The 15,507-nt window shown below is 40.3% G+C and overlaps 1 protein-coding gene across 19 annotated transcripts in view; it reads right to left on the bottom strand.

Annotated features, from left to right (window-relative positions):
* LDB3 (LIM domain binding 3) overlaps positions 1 to 15,507 on the bottom strand; it is a 452,171-nt gene that overhangs the window by 172,404 nt on the left and 264,260 nt on the right. For 18 of the 19 annotated variants that reach the window (XM_029609315.1, XM_029609318.1, XM_029609322.1 and 15 more), the window contains 2 exons: positions 11,761 to 11,930; positions 10,821 to 10,857 (listed from right to left, as the gene is read on the bottom strand). In XM_029609315.1, the coding sequence (XP_029465175.1) occupies positions 10,821 to 10,857; positions 11,761 to 11,930 (207 nt within the window). Of the gene's footprint in view, positions 1 to 6,216; positions 6,661 to 10,820; positions 10,858 to 11,760; positions 11,931 to 15,507 lie in introns of those variants that run through there. The other variant, XM_029609334.1, reaches the window with a different exon arrangement.

Here is a 15,507-nt window from a genome sequence, read left to right as displayed (position 1 = left end):
CCTGCTTGTGCAACAGAATAGTATTGGCTTAGTCTACTGCACTAAAATAGGGGAAACTATGTTTTTTTTATTTTATGTTTTACTTCATTTGACTTGCATTTATTTTTTTAAGCGTTAAACTACAGGGGGGAAAAAAAAAAGAAAACTGCTTGCTAATGTTTCCAGAGTTTTCCCAGCCCATCTTTCTTGCTGTTATTTACGGTTTTGGCTGAGCATAGAGGTTCTGACCTTTGGGTCATGGCATATCAGTTATGGCTGCCCTATAAATACTGGAATGCTATTAAAGTGCAGCCAGTGGTATGAGATCACTGTACTATTAATAATTTCACAGTTGTTAGCAAAGCAGCACATGGCTGTGTGCAGAGGCTTTGCGGCTCTGAGGTCAGGGAGCAGTGGGAGAGAACAACATTTAAGTCAAAGCAAATCAATCTTTCAGAAATAATAATGACAGCAATAATTTGAAAGAAGAAGAAGAAACCCCAGGGAAACAAAACAGCCAAAATCTGTTTCCTTCTGCATTCAAAGAAGAGATTTGAAGAAAGAGCTGCAGGAAAGCCCCTGTTTTCATTCCACATCCTAGAAAATCTAAAACCTACCCAGTACCAGTATGAAATATTTAACAGCTTTAGCCAGAGTCCGAACAAGGCTACTAGTACCCCTTTTACTGTATTATTTTGTGAGATTTTTCATGGCTTAATTTCTCCCTCCAAATTGTCTCAGTGTTCAGAAATGCTGCTCCTTGGTTAGGCGAGACAAAATTTTATGTGTAATTATCAGGACAGCCACTCTTCTGCCTCCGTGCCACCTTACTCTGCTCCTAACGTCATCTGCACCATTTCTTTTTTTTTTTTTTTTTTACTTTAACAGTCTTACTTTACTATCCTGTCTGAGACTTTGGGGCAATCTTAGCTATGCCATTTTTATAATGAATATTTACAAATACAGTGCACGTTCTGTTAGAAATGTTGCTGTTTAATTCTCCCACTTTTGTAATTATTGTGGAACTATAACTGTGTGTGTGTGGGGGGGGGGGCGGGGGGTGAACACTTTGAAAGTGAAAAATAAAATTACTAGGGGGTTAGGCAGATTTGCGTGGCCTCTTTCACAAAGGCTCCTTACTGGAAATAGAAGAAAAGATAGGTGTTTTGCTTTATCATTCTCCAGTTTCATTTTATATTGTTATCAATGTATGCCACTTGCTGAATGTGTGTGTGATAGGAAACTGAGATATTCCCTTCGAGTGCTCTGCAGAAAATAAACTGTAAAGTTTCTGCACCTGTCTGCTACTGCTGTGAATGCCATCCTATGACCAAGCTAGCCACCAAAAGGGATCAATTTTCGCTTGTCCACCTCGGTGCAAGGTCCAGAGGAACGTTTGTTCTCACCTACCTTGTGGCTACTCAGGCAGGTTCCACTTGAAAGTCGGCTAGAAGGTCTCAGGTACAAAAGTACTGGAGACCTTGCACCTGCACGGGTGCATGCAGGAAAATCCAAGCATGTAATTGAAACTAAAATTATCTAAGGGCATACTTTCCCCATCCTAACCTACCATCTCTATCCCCAAGAGGGCCCATTATTGCCACAGATAAATATACCCGGCTAGTGCAGATAGACAGCTGTTTACTTTTTTATTGTATTCATGAGGTGTTTCATATGCTATTTTGGCTTCCAAGACTATAAAATAATTTCTTAAGTTTCCTCAGAGCCTTTAAGCATCACTGGTGGTCAGGCCAGAATTTAAACATAGGCAACAAAGACAACTGCCTCTGGTGCCAAATTTTAATAGGTTCTGGAGCACAGCTCCTGCTATTGTGCCTTCATCTGGCCTTTTGCTGTTGTGGCGCCTTTCGAGCAGCGCTGAACCTACCACACCCAACTCCATCATGAAACGTTAGCAGGGAGCCTGCAAGCCCTTGTGTGCTGATAAGATCTGCAGTGACCCACTCTGCTGCAGGGTTTCCATGGCAACAGAAAGCCCATGAGGGAGGAGGGGGCGGGGCACTGCAGGGCCTGTCAGAGCACAAGGGCTTGTGGGCCCCATGCTACAGTTTCTTGATGGAGCTGGGTGCTGTAGGGTCAGTCCCGTACTGAAGTTTTTTGATGGAGTTGTTATAAAACCAAGGCCTAGGAATAGCAACAGAGGTGAGAATCTGGACAGGAGTGATGGTGGGGAGAGGTCTCTTCGCACCTCTAAGATTTCTTGAAGAAGGGACATGCCCCGACCCTCTGGTTATTTAGGGAACCTGAAGTACTCTTCCCCCTATTACCTATGGCCATTCCTGTTTTGTTTTTGGCCTTCCTGATGGTTGTGGTTTACTGTGTAGGGTTGTCTGTTTCTCAAAACATTCTTTACTGTTGTTTAGAATAGGGGTGCTCAGATTAGTCCTCGGGGCTCCCCAGCCAGTCAGGTTTTCAGGATATTCTTAATGAATATGCACGAGATTTGCCTGCATGGCCTCCAATGTATGCAGATATTTCTCATACATATTCATTAGGGAAATCCTGAAAATCCAACTGGCTGAGAGGCCCGAGAACCAGTTTGAGCGCTCCTTGTTTAGGAGAATATGTTCTTGTTTTCTGTCATTTATCATTGTCTAATCAATGTGACCTTTATATTGAAAGGCTGATTTGCAAGTTTTGGTGGGATATCACTCTTTAAAAAGAGAGTGTCACTAATCTCATCACATTACTAGGGCAGTAATACTGGGGCACATCCATGGAAAAATTCTCTAACCATATATCAGTATTTGCTCAGTCAATGCTTAAGAAATAAAAATAAGTTGGTTATTTTGTTTTTGTTTTGTTTTTTAAATGATAATTTGTAATTTATTTCCTATGCAGATTGTTCCCTGCTGGTACCAATCGCTATGTAAACTTTTATTCCATGTTTTCATGCATTCAATTACTGCACAGAAGAAGAAGAACAGAAAACTAAGGATGTATTCTCTCTGGAGGTGATATCTCAAATACCTAGCTGGTATCATTAGGAAATAACCTCCCTACTGTGAGATCGTATCCTCAGGACAGGATTCCACTTCCTCTGTACAGTATCTGGGTGTGTAAACAAGTGGCAACAACCAGTCAACTGAGCAGGCAGAATGCAAAATGTAGGGTACTAGGAACTTGAAGGTTTTATTTTTACTCAGTAATTTTAATCACTAAAAGAATAATTTCATAAAAGACTTATTTTGGCTTCTAGTGTGCTTACAGACTTTTTAGATGATGGAAGTTCCAGATATGTCAAACTGGCATGAAGTGGAAATGAGAATTCAGTTCCTATGAGCAACGCCTTCTTTTTGTGATTCTCTATCAAGTATTTTTGCAAAACAGTCTCATTTTTATAATCAGCATTTGAAAATTCTTTTGCTTTCAGGGGCAGTAAAAGCTGCAAGCATTTACAGGTCCAAGGATGAAACAAAAGTATATACAGGAGCCACCAACACCCCTGACACTTAAACCTTTGCTTTCATAGCACACGGTCATTCAAATATTATTCTACGTCGACCTCCTCCTCTCTCCCCCGATCTTCACTTCCTGACTGATTTCAGCAGCACATCTGCTAGTCACCTTCATCTTTTCAGTAAAGATGTACAAAAAAGCAAAATCCCCATTTTATGAATCAGATCTGCAAATGTGTTTGCCATGGACTTTAACTGGACAAATTCCGCATGAACAGTGGAAAATTGCCACATAGCACATCACTACTGTGACTATCGCTTCTTCTGCTTGCTTCCTTAAAATGTTTCACATTAAAATGCTTGTCACATTTTTTTGCAGAAGGAGACATTTTCTGTGGAAATAATGCAATGGTTTGCTTTTGTTTTAGAAAAATGTGCACATCTGTACTCTATAGTTCCTGCAGCATGAGGATAGCGCCGCCATCCAGGCCCTGGCCTCCTATGTCAGCTCAAGGGTAGAGTCTGTGGCAAGGATTTACAGATTTTGTGGCACACTGTTTGATATTCTGCTGCTGCATATTCACATTTACTTGCATATATTTGTTGCAATATGCACAAAAACCTGGGGAGGGGGTGTTTAACTGCAGTTACATTTTTACAAATATTTCACTTTAAAGCGACTTTACAACCCTTATTGTGTGACTCTAATTTCTCCTTTGGTTCTATTTCTACATTTTTTAAAATTCAGTTTGCACTTTGACTTTTATCTTTAATTCCTTGCTCTTCCCTTTGCATTCTTCCTTTCTTTCCCATTTCCCCTTTTAATCCTACCCTTTCTCCTTCTTGGACTTAAAGATATGAACATGTATTTCCTAGAGGAACGGCAGGATAAGGGCGAAATGAGAGATACATTTAAATACCTCCAAGGTGTCAATACACAGAAGGCAGACTTCTTTGATATGAGTAGTCATGGGATGAAGGTGAAAGGGGATAGACTCAGGGGTAATCTTAGGACATAGTTCTGTATAGAAAGGGTGGTAGGATGCATGGAACAGCCTTCTAGTGGAGTGGGGAAGTAAAGAACGGTATCTGAACTCAAGAAAGCATAGGACCAACACAGGGGATCTCTGAGGGAGTGGTAGGGATTGCAGATCTGAGCAGTTGGTGCGGATGGTCAGACTCGATAGGCCATATGATCTTTCTTTTGCTGTCACATTTTTTTTATGTTTCTTCCACAGGTACTACCTTCCTTCTCCGGTGTCTTCCTTCCTTAATTCCGCCTTACTGCAATTTCTTTTTCCCTGCCTTCACTCCTGTCCATCTTTCTTTCCTCTCTGTCTTTCATGCCTTTTAACTCTCACAGTATTATCATCCAGTGAGGCCCGGGGCAGAAACGAAAGCCTGGATCCCACCAGGGCCAGGTGCCCTGAAGCTCTGCCTCAGTGACATCACTCAGCTTTGCTAAGGGGGTCCTGGACAATTGCCCTGATTGTCACCCCTTCCCCAAAACCTAACACCAGCCCTGTTTCCACTTTCCCTTCTTTAGCCTTCCCCCCCATCTCTCCTTCCTTCTTCCCTCCACTCCTTTCTAGAAAGGTGATTAATCAAATTAATAAACTAAACTAAATTGTTGCCCTATTCTTTTTCCCTTCTCTTCCCCCCCATTATGGATTTTCATCTCTCCCACTGCCTCCCTCATCCTGGCTGTGGATGACTCTAGTGAGCCTGCACCATTGGCAGAAGGGGGATGGTATTGTGGCAGGATCAGTAGCAGGCTGGAGGCAGGGTGTTCTTGGACAGGATGACAGCAGTATTGCCAGTTGCAAGGAGGGAGGCTGGGAGACCATCTAGCCCAGGCTGCCCGTCCCGCTAAAGGGAGACAGTGTGGCCCAGGCTGCATATATAGCTGGAGGGAAGAAGAGCAGTGTGATGGCCCATACCTGCATCTGCAGCAGTGGAAGGAAGGGTGATGGGCAGTAACATTAAGTGACTGGGCAGTTTCCTGAAATTCTGGGGCCAAGGCTGCATTCCAGGACAAACGGCAATTCCTATAGAGGTGGCCATGGAATCATGGGAAACTGGGGGGCTGTGGCTCCAGCATTTTCTCCCTCTATGCTTTGATGGATTTCTTTTGAAAGGGGAAAACTTGCAGCAAACTTGGCCATCATAGTGTTTTAAGATACAAGAAACCCATTCCATATGTGACACTTTATACCCCACAGGCTTTCAGAATTGGACTGGAATACACAGATGCAGTATGCCACAAGCCTGCAGTGACCTCCTAGTTCCAGATCATATGGAAAGGTGAAACGGTTCTGCTGTTTCAACTCTTGTTTCAAAATTCACACCATGAGATTCCTAGAATGCCATGAAACTGGAGCTGAAATGCTAAGACTGTCTTATTTTCTCCTTAGGAGCCAGGCGGTCATTCAGTACAATATGTCAACAAGCTAAGCCAAGTGCTTGCCTTCCATAAGGTTGAATCGGTGAACACACGAACACTCCCCTCAATGAAGGCCCTGCACTAAGTGGGAATTGTCTCCCTATAAACAACAAGAAGAGGAGCAGTCTATGCTAAGAAATGAATTTCTACCATGGATTTAACCTGAAGTCAACAGCTGACACACAGATACCATGAGTCTTTTTATCAAAGGAGTTTTGCAGTAGACCAGAAATCTTTATGAAAACCAGGCCCTCCACATTTTGCTAACAAATATGAGGATGTGCACCAAAAGATTTCTCTCTTTACTTCCTATCTACAGATTTGTACAACCACCACTTTCCTTTCAAAATACATTTTCCACCAAAGACAATCTGACAAGTTTTCCATTTCATCTTTTTTATTTTAAGGAAAGAAAACACAACAGCTATCTCTTCTTCCCCACCAGCACTCCAAATTTCAATTGTATAGGCTGAGATTTAGCAAACGTCAGAAAGAATATGTTTACAATTCTGAAAATGTACTCTTTCTACAGGGTAACAATGGAGGGATACAAGGTTTGCAACAGAATAACAGTCAGTCATGCAACCCAGGGCAACTCCCAATATCTTTGATTATATATATTTATATATGTATACTTATATTACTACACTCTATCTCTCAGTACAGCAGTACAGTCTTAGTGTATTTCTCTGCCATGTAGACATATTGTTACATGTGGGCATTTAACTTTTAACATTAAGGATTTGTGCTGAAAGGCCATGATGCCAGTTGCGCAATTTGGCAAAGCGTGGGCTGTTACGTTCCGTTTCAAACTTTTCCCTGTGGCATGGAGAAAGAGAGAGAAAGAAAGGGAGAAAGAAAAAGAGAGAGAGGAGGAAGAAAGGGGTTAGGGAATATGGCCTCCACTCCCCTGCCTATAACTATGGCAATATGGCAATTTATTTGGATCAATATCACACTGACCACCAAAAGCAGATTGGCTAAAGTCAACAATAAGAATGCTTGGAGCTGCTTAGTTTTCAATGGCCATTTCAGATTCATTTCTTTTCTTCTGGCATTTCCTTTGTTTTCTTTGATAGGACTGCTTTTGTTGATTAAAATAAACTCCACAAATATTTTACGTTACACTGACCATACTATGGACATACACGATGGGCCTTGTAGTCTTTATCGATGATCATAATCTATTTCTCTAACAGCAGATTGTTAGACTCTTCCAGCACAACTAATTGCAAAATCAATATTTCTAAATATGGAAAAAACATCAATACACTAATTTTCCAGTTCATGATATCTAGGTCTGCTTATAATCTACCAAATAAATTATAGCTTCTATGAAGGAAATGAAGCAATTAATGATGTTCTTCATATAAAATAATAAACTTTGGACTGGACTGAATGATCAGTGATTCTCATAATCTATTGCTCTGTCAAATCTTCCACAGTGTAAATCTTTCTATATGTGACATTGGTAATGGTTTACAACTATAATATATCAGGGGATAAGCTATGAAAAGTAGAGCTACAATATCTAAATAGCGTTAACTCATTTTCTACCCATGCCATTCAATCAAACTGTAGTTTTAGAGCAAGAATTCTGATTTCCTTATTCCTTATTATTCTAAACTTATTCTTCAGTGCTGCAATAGCCAAGATATCCTACAACAAGCATCATGAGATATATAAAGCATCAGTATATATAAGTTAAACAATTTTGGGAGCATCAGTAAAGATAGTCACAAATATGCACAGTGCCAGGAAGTACTGTGGCCCAGCAAATTAGAAGCTAGATCTGCCACCTTGAATATCCTGAAGGAAATTCCATTTTCTTTCTTGATCTGCTCCATAATTTACCAGCGACTCACAGAATGTTAGAGGAGAAATAGGATAAAGAAGGTATAGCCTTCAGTAAAGTGGCAAAGTTCTATATGTTTATGTGGAAGTCCTACAATTTTACTCACAAGTTCCCTGTTCTTTTATACTTATGCAGATACATTTGTGAATTATTTTACCAGGTCATCTCTTTCTTTTCTCCTTTTGGGGTTTAATTGTCTTTAATTTACACTTTTTATTGCATTTACAATGCCAGTGACTGCCAATGAGGAGATATAGCAAGTGCAGATTGGAGATCTTACAGCCAGGATTAGCATTGGTATCAAAGTTACCGAATAGTTTGCTGCAAGAAAGAAGGATTGACTACTTGGAAAGCCCTAAATCCTTTCTGTACTCAAGTCACCAGGTCAAGACCCAACAAGGTGAAATGGGAATACTCTACCAGACTTGAGACTTGTTTGGTCTGCTTATTGTTTGAGAATGGTCCTTGCATGATGTGAGGTCTCACTCAGGTCTGTTCATGAGTGCTGAAATGTGCTCATCTGTGGACAGAAATATGTCTATGGTGGATGGATACAAGAAGATAATTATAACTCAGATGGGTCAATGAAAATTTAATTTCAAAAAGCCTGTTCATTTTCTTTGGGAATATAATAAAAGAATGATGCATTTAGTGGTTCATCATCAAAAGCACCGTGAGATGAAATACAAGGACCAAATATGTGTTCCCTAATGGAGAGGAAAGACAGGTGGTCAAATAAAGTACAAAAGGCAAACCTTTTACAAAGGAAAGGAAATTGTAGAATAAGATGTTATGAGATAAGGCTCAAAGGGGTTGGATGCAGCACTAACATTAGAAAATATTTTTTCATGGAAGGATGGTGTACCCATGGAATGGCCTTCCAATGGAGATGGAAGAGGTTAGCACAGTAACAAACTTCAAGAAGTCTGTGAGATGCATAGATAATCTTTTATTATAAAGAAGTAAAGGGAAAACCGGAGACCAGCAATGGCCAATGGTACACTGTGGCCGCTGTTTTGATATTAATTTATTGTTATGTGATCCTGATCATGAATTAACATCTAATAATTTAAGGTGATTGCAAATCAAAACATACTGGGCAGACTAGATTGGCTGAAGGAGGCATGGAACATTCTTCTAGGGGAGATGGTAGGGGATAAATGGAAAACTAGCACTGAAATTAAAGAAGTCATGGACCAAGAAAAATAGGATACTTTCCTATGGGAAAGCAAGGATAAACCAACCAAATAGACCAAGAGAATGTGCAGGATAAATTCAATGTCCACACATAATTTTGAGTGAGGAAATATATTCTTTTGAAACGGCAACTCCACAGTGTTATAACAGGATATAATTCAAGGCAGGTCCCCCGACACGGACCCGTGTTTCGCCACGAGGCTGCGTCGGGAGGGACAAACAATATTTTATTTCTTCAGTGACGCTAACCGGTTACAGAAGAAATAAAATATGTTTGTCCCTCCCGACGCAGCCTCGCGGCGAAACACGGGTCCGTGTCGGGGGACTCGCCTTGAATTATATCCTGTTATAACACTGTGGAGTTGCCATTTCAAAAGAATATATTTCCTCACTCAAAATTATGTGTGGACATTGAATTTATCCTGCACATTCTCTTGGTCTATTTGATTGTTTGCATGCAGTAGTGCTCTTTTCTTGTTTTTTAAAGCAAGGTTAAAGTCATATTTTGTTAGACAGGGAAATGGGAAGACTAGATGGACCTGCTAGACTTTATCTGCCATTCACTTCTATGTTTCTATACAAGAAAGTATAAAATATTAAAAAGCCATTTTCTATTAAGACCATTAAAGGCCATAGAAAACTGCACATTATCTCTCCAGCTCTGTCTAAATATATTTTAATTAAACTGTAGGCAATTGCTTGGCAAATGAGGACAATTGCATAACAAGTGATCACACCTAGAATATTCCAGACTCTTACTGCCAGAAAAATCCTTAGCATTAGAGCAAGGCATTAAAAAATCTAGGGACAGCAGGATTCAATATCCGTGTGTGCATGGAACAATCTGGTCAATTTATTTTCCAACTTGGAAATAATTTACGTCAATAAGAACAAAAAGCCAGATTCAGTTAGGATAGGATGATATGCAGCACCTCAACATTTAACAGACATATATCAGTTAAGAAAACAAACTTGTTTATTAAATAGCAGCAAAAATAATGATCAACATTTTTAAGTCGTGCTCACGTTCATCCCAATTGAAATCCTTATTGCCACAAAAACCCTCTTGAAATATTTATTTCTGTTCTCACATTGAAATTGATCAAACATGGCTAGCTTAGGCTCCAAACTAAAGATCCTTAACAAAAGCAGTTCTATCATCTCCAATTATATACACTGCATTCTCTTGGCCTCAGCCAAACCATGCTCTGATGGTTATATTAGCTCCCAGCTTTATTCGATCTTTTCTTGATCTCCATCATTGTAGTACCACCTCTTCCATAGCTTTCAGAGTTGTGCTGAGGATAGCATAAAGAGGATGCAGTGCACTTGTTTTCAGGAAAGGAAAAGTAGCTTGTTCCAGTTTTTGACAGAGACTGAAAGTTGTTATCAGTGTGTTGGTCCCCACGATAAAAGGGCACTTTGGAGATTTTAATATCTTTTCATCTCATGAGACTAAAAAGGTCTCAGCACTGTTAAACCATTCTATTAATCCAATGAAAGGTTTTATAACTTCCAAAGCATCGAGTTTTCGGTATGAATGTATTTTACATATAGTTTTAAAATTGCTTGATTAGGTGAGCTCAGCACTAGGGGGAATTAGCTGCAGCAGCATCCAAATAAATTGCTCGTTTGACTTCAACATTGCCACAACATCACTTAGCCACAACTATGTTATAGCACAATCATTATTCTCCATCGCCAATCAACTTTAGAATATATATGCCAATCTCTAGGTAGTTGCTGTTTAGATATGTTCTGCGTTGCCATTTTTTAAGCCATTAGCAATTTAGTTAATTTTGAGTAAATGTGTTAAGACAAAAGAAAACTATAAATCTTGTTTATTTTTCAATTAAAATTTGTTTAGTGTACTAGGCATTTGTTACCATTAATTAATAGGCCATATTGTCTGCTGCTAGTTGCCTACCTTGATCTCCTCAGAGCATCTTCATCTGGATCTTGCACTGTGGGAAAATATAAGATAGGATTTAAGTTAAAACAATAATTTATGGGTCTACAATCAGCATATTATCAAATCAACTTACTAATTCTTTTTACAATTTTATTTTTTTTTTATACTAAATGCATCTTTTCAAGGAAAGTGAAATAGAACGGTAGGTTCTTTAGTTACCAAAATTCAGTTACAGCATTTGGCAAGAAATAATGGACTGTTATTAGGTAACATTTAAAAGAATCAAGTAGCCATAATTTAATAAACTTGATAAGATCTTGTTTGTTAAGTCTCTTTGTATTCTCAGAAAAGAACCATCCTCAAACTGAGGAATACATATAGTTTTCCAGATTATGGTCTAATTACTGCTTATTTTGATTTTTTCAGAACTACTACCATTTGTAGTATAAGTTCATAACTTACTGTGCTGTCCACAAATGAATGGGCAGAGATACTACCCCTTGCTATAGATGAGGGCTCCCTATAGCATTAATGCATACATTGGCAAAGGTAAGAGAGCTTTCATTATGGTTGGAGCCGACCCTGAAACTCTCTCTTTTTTTTTTTTCAAATCAATTTGGGCAATGCCATAGCATCCTCCAGGTTTAATTTAAAGACAGTTATGAATTTAGTCTGTTGTCTATCATTTATCTTTCTGTGTGGCATTCTGTGGCAGCCAGTAGAATTCTTTCCACGGGCCACATGGAACCTTGCCCATCTGCCACAGGAGTGTCTTCTTGTTAAGCAACCACAGGGATGGATCTTCACTCGATAGTTAGTTCAGCCTCCTCCCCTCCTCAATTCAACTCATGTTTTCTTAAGGAAGTATGTATGCCCCCCCCCCACCCCCCCCAGTTTTGAAACTAGACTAGATAGCGCTGTTGCTTTAAGGCAGAATTTCAACAGTGTTACTTACTGTACTCAGTTCCTGTCATCTGAGCAAGGACACGGAAAGATTTGGACTGAAGGTTGGCAGCACGGCGTGCCCAGTCATCCATCTCATCTTCACTCTTATTTTGAGTTTTAATCACAGCCTGATACACTGGGGAAGCACTGTCTACAAGAGGATCTTTAACAGGGAGGGTACTGCAATGCAGAGAAAGGCTCACTGTAAAGTAAGCTATGATGAGAGCATACCCCTCCCCATGCCAAACCAAGCTCTCCCTATCACAAAACTTCATGCTGTCACATAATTCTTTTCTTAGAGGAACAGTCAAATAGAACACACAGAGAAAAAAAGATAATGGAAATGCATTATTCAACCAGGTATAACAGATTACTTGTTAAGAAGGAGCATTAAAGAAGAGTTGAAATTAATATATCCCCGGATGTGTGAAAATATTTATATGAAAAACAGTTTAAAACTTGTGCTGGCTCATTAATACCAGTTGAAAAAAAAATACCCCTTTCCACTTAAAGTTTTTGACCCAAACTCATAGAAATATATCATAAATGGCAAACTGATTTCACATTATTTTTCAAGATAATTTGACATAAATCTGAGCTTTCCAAATAATATGGATTTTCACTAATTTTTAGCCAAATCTTTTGTCTTATTTTAACTGTGAAAAATATTTCACTTTACATACTACAGCAATAGCTTTTAGGAAATGAAGAATATCACATTCGGATTAACCTTTCCACATAGCAAGAAATGTCCTTTCCACACATCCTTGCATAAATTGTTAGAAAACCCATTTGATATTCTTTTCATGCTAGGTTTTCTATCAGTGCAAGTGCTGGCTGCATATGAGCCTTAACAAATGCCAAAAACACGTTGTTCTCTACCATGCATACATAACTTTTATGTGCATATGTGACCATTGTAAATAGAATTTATGCAGAGACAGAGAAATATGGGTCAACAACTAAGAAGTTGGATTAAGTACTTTTGTGACTAGCTTTTGGGAACTGTGTTCCCTTCATTAGCTCAATGTAAAATGAACTACTTTATTGACCTGATAAAGAAAGCATAGCTATCAAAAACTATTGCCAAATTTATTGTTAGTTCATAAAATGTTATATACAGTACATATTATATATGTGTATATATTTATATATATATAGAGAGAGAGCAGTACATATTATATATATATATATAGAGAGAGAGAGAGAGAGAGAGAAAGGGAGTGAGAAATAGTATAGATATTCATACACATTTCACCTTATCTTTTTCTTTCAATACAAATATTACAGCAAAATTATTTCCTTCATATTAACAGAAAGGGTTGAGGAAGACCAAATTTCTCTGTTCATGATCTTAAAGCCATTCATACTGTCGCTTGAATATGTTGGTTGATTTTAAAGTCAAGGTAGTATGAGATTCTATCAGAGCAGCTTTAATTAGTAGCACATATAGAAGCCTATTTACTATACCATGTTAAGAGCATGAGGTAACATGTGTTATTAATACACATTATTGCAGTACAAAAGGCTTTATGCCATTTAGTAACTACCATGTTAAAACATTGTTATAAGGCATAAAAAAGTTTTAAAATAAAACTTTAACTAAACCTCCAAAGGTATAGTTACAATTTTGGCTTAATAATGGCATTAACACAAAATTTTGAGTTAAAAGTAATTCATATTATATTTAAATAAGCTGACTGCATAATTTTGCATTTTAATCAATTCATTTAAATTTTAATGCAAAAATGTTCTTTAATGGGAAAAATATACATTACCATTAATTCAAATGCTTCAATGCATGTTAAAGCTGTTTTAATGTTCATTAAAACTTGCATTGGCATTTATCATTTTAGTAAATGGGACAATTTAGATGAGATAACTCAGTTAATTTAAGTTACCAATGGTACCACAGACAACTAGGGTGTAGATACATACAGTGGCTTTATTATGTTACTCATTTGTCATAAATTTGATGGGTTGTTTATGGAGTTGATGATTTATTGGAGTTTTATGACTTTATTGAGCCATGCTTAGAAACATAGAAACATGACAGTAGATAAATTCATATGGCTTATCTAGTCTGCCCATCTCTATACTACCTATCACTCCCTCAGAGATCCATGTTGTCCCATGCTTTCTTTATAACAATGGTTCCTAATCCAATCCTGGTGACACACATTGGAGACCCAGTGCAATATATCTCAAGTATATTCACTGCGGCTATCCTGAAAACCAAGGGGGGCAGATTTTCAAAGGGTTAGGCGCATAAGATACGCACGTAACCCACGAAAAGCTGCCCCTTTCACCCCCTGTGCGCGCCGAGCCTATCTTGCATAGGCTCGGCGGCGCACGCAAGCCCAGGGATGCACGTAAGTCCCAGGGCTTTCCTGGGGGGGTGGGGGGTGTCGGGGCATGTCGTGGCTGGCGTGTCATCGGGGGGCATTCCGGGGGCAGGAGCTGTGGGCGTGGTTCCGGCCCAGGGGCATTCCGGGGGCGTGGCCATGGCCTCCGGAGCAGCCCCTGGACCAGAACATGGCATGCCAGCAGCCGGCTGGCGAGCGCAAGTTACGCTTGCCTCAGGCAGGCGTAACTTGTAAAATAAAGGTAGGGGGGAATTAGTTAGGGCGGGGGGGGGGTGGGTTAGATAGGGGAAGGGAGGGGAAGGTGCGGGGGGGCCGGAAAGAAAGTTCCCTCCGAGGCTGCTCCGATTTTGGAGCGGCCTCGGAGTGAACGGAGGATGGCTGCACGGCTCGGCACGCAAAGGCTGCCAATTTTGCACAGCTTTGCACGCGCCGACCCTGTATTTTATAACGGGGCGGATTTTAAAAGCCCTGCTCGCGTAAATCCGCCGGCGCGCCTATTTTCCATAGGCCTGCCGGCGCGCGCAGAGCCCCGGGACTCGCGTAAGTCCCGGGGTTTTTCGAGGGGGGCGTGTCGGGGGCGTGTTGGGGGCGGGGCCGATCGGCGTGGCGTTTTGGGGGCGGGATGCGGTATTTCGGGGGTGGGCCCGGGGGCGTAGTTTCGGCCCGGGGCAGTCCGGGGGCGTGGCCGCGCCCTCCGGAATCGCCCCCAGGTCGCGTCTCGGCGTAAATCCCCCGACAAAGGTAGGGGGGGGTTTAGATAGGGCCGGGGGGGTGGGTTAGATAGAGGAAGGGAGGGGAAGGGGAGGGGAGGGCGAAAGCGAGTTCCCTCCGAGGTCGCTCCGATTTCGGTGCGGCCTTGGAGGGAACGGAGGCAGGCTGCGCGGCTCGGTGCACGCCGGCTGCACAAAATCGGCAGCCTTGCGTGCGCCGATCCTGGATTTTAGCGGCTACGCGCGTATCTACTAAAATCCAGCATACTTTTGTTGGCGCCTGGTGCGCCAACAAAAGTACGCGAAGGCGCACTTTTTTAAAATCTACCCCAACATGCGCGAACAAATCTACTCCCGCGCGCACCTTTTAAAATCTACCCTAAATTGTTTAGATGTGCCTCTAGGACTGTAACCTTGATTTCTAAAGCTTGAATTCAATTTAACCTGCAATGCTTGTTTGCACCAAATGCAAATTTCTACAATTGAATACTAACTATTTTAAAATGGTCCACCTAAAGGTGAATTTTCAAATGTTGTGTGTGTAAAAATTAGCAATTACTCATGCAAAATAGCATGTATGTGAGTATATGCTATTTTAGATATCTTAACATACTATACACATGGATATCAGGGACTGTGAGTAAATTTGCATGTATAAAAATCAGGTGGGCTAGGGGCATT

This window comes from Rhinatrema bivittatum, chromosome 7, assembly GCF_901001135.1.
Source record: "Rhinatrema bivittatum chromosome 7, aRhiBiv1.1, whole genome shotgun sequence".
Lineage (NCBI taxonomy): Eukaryota > Metazoa > Chordata > Amphibia > Gymnophiona > Rhinatrematidae > Rhinatrema > Rhinatrema bivittatum.
This window is presented reverse-complemented; position numbering and strand designations above follow the sequence as displayed.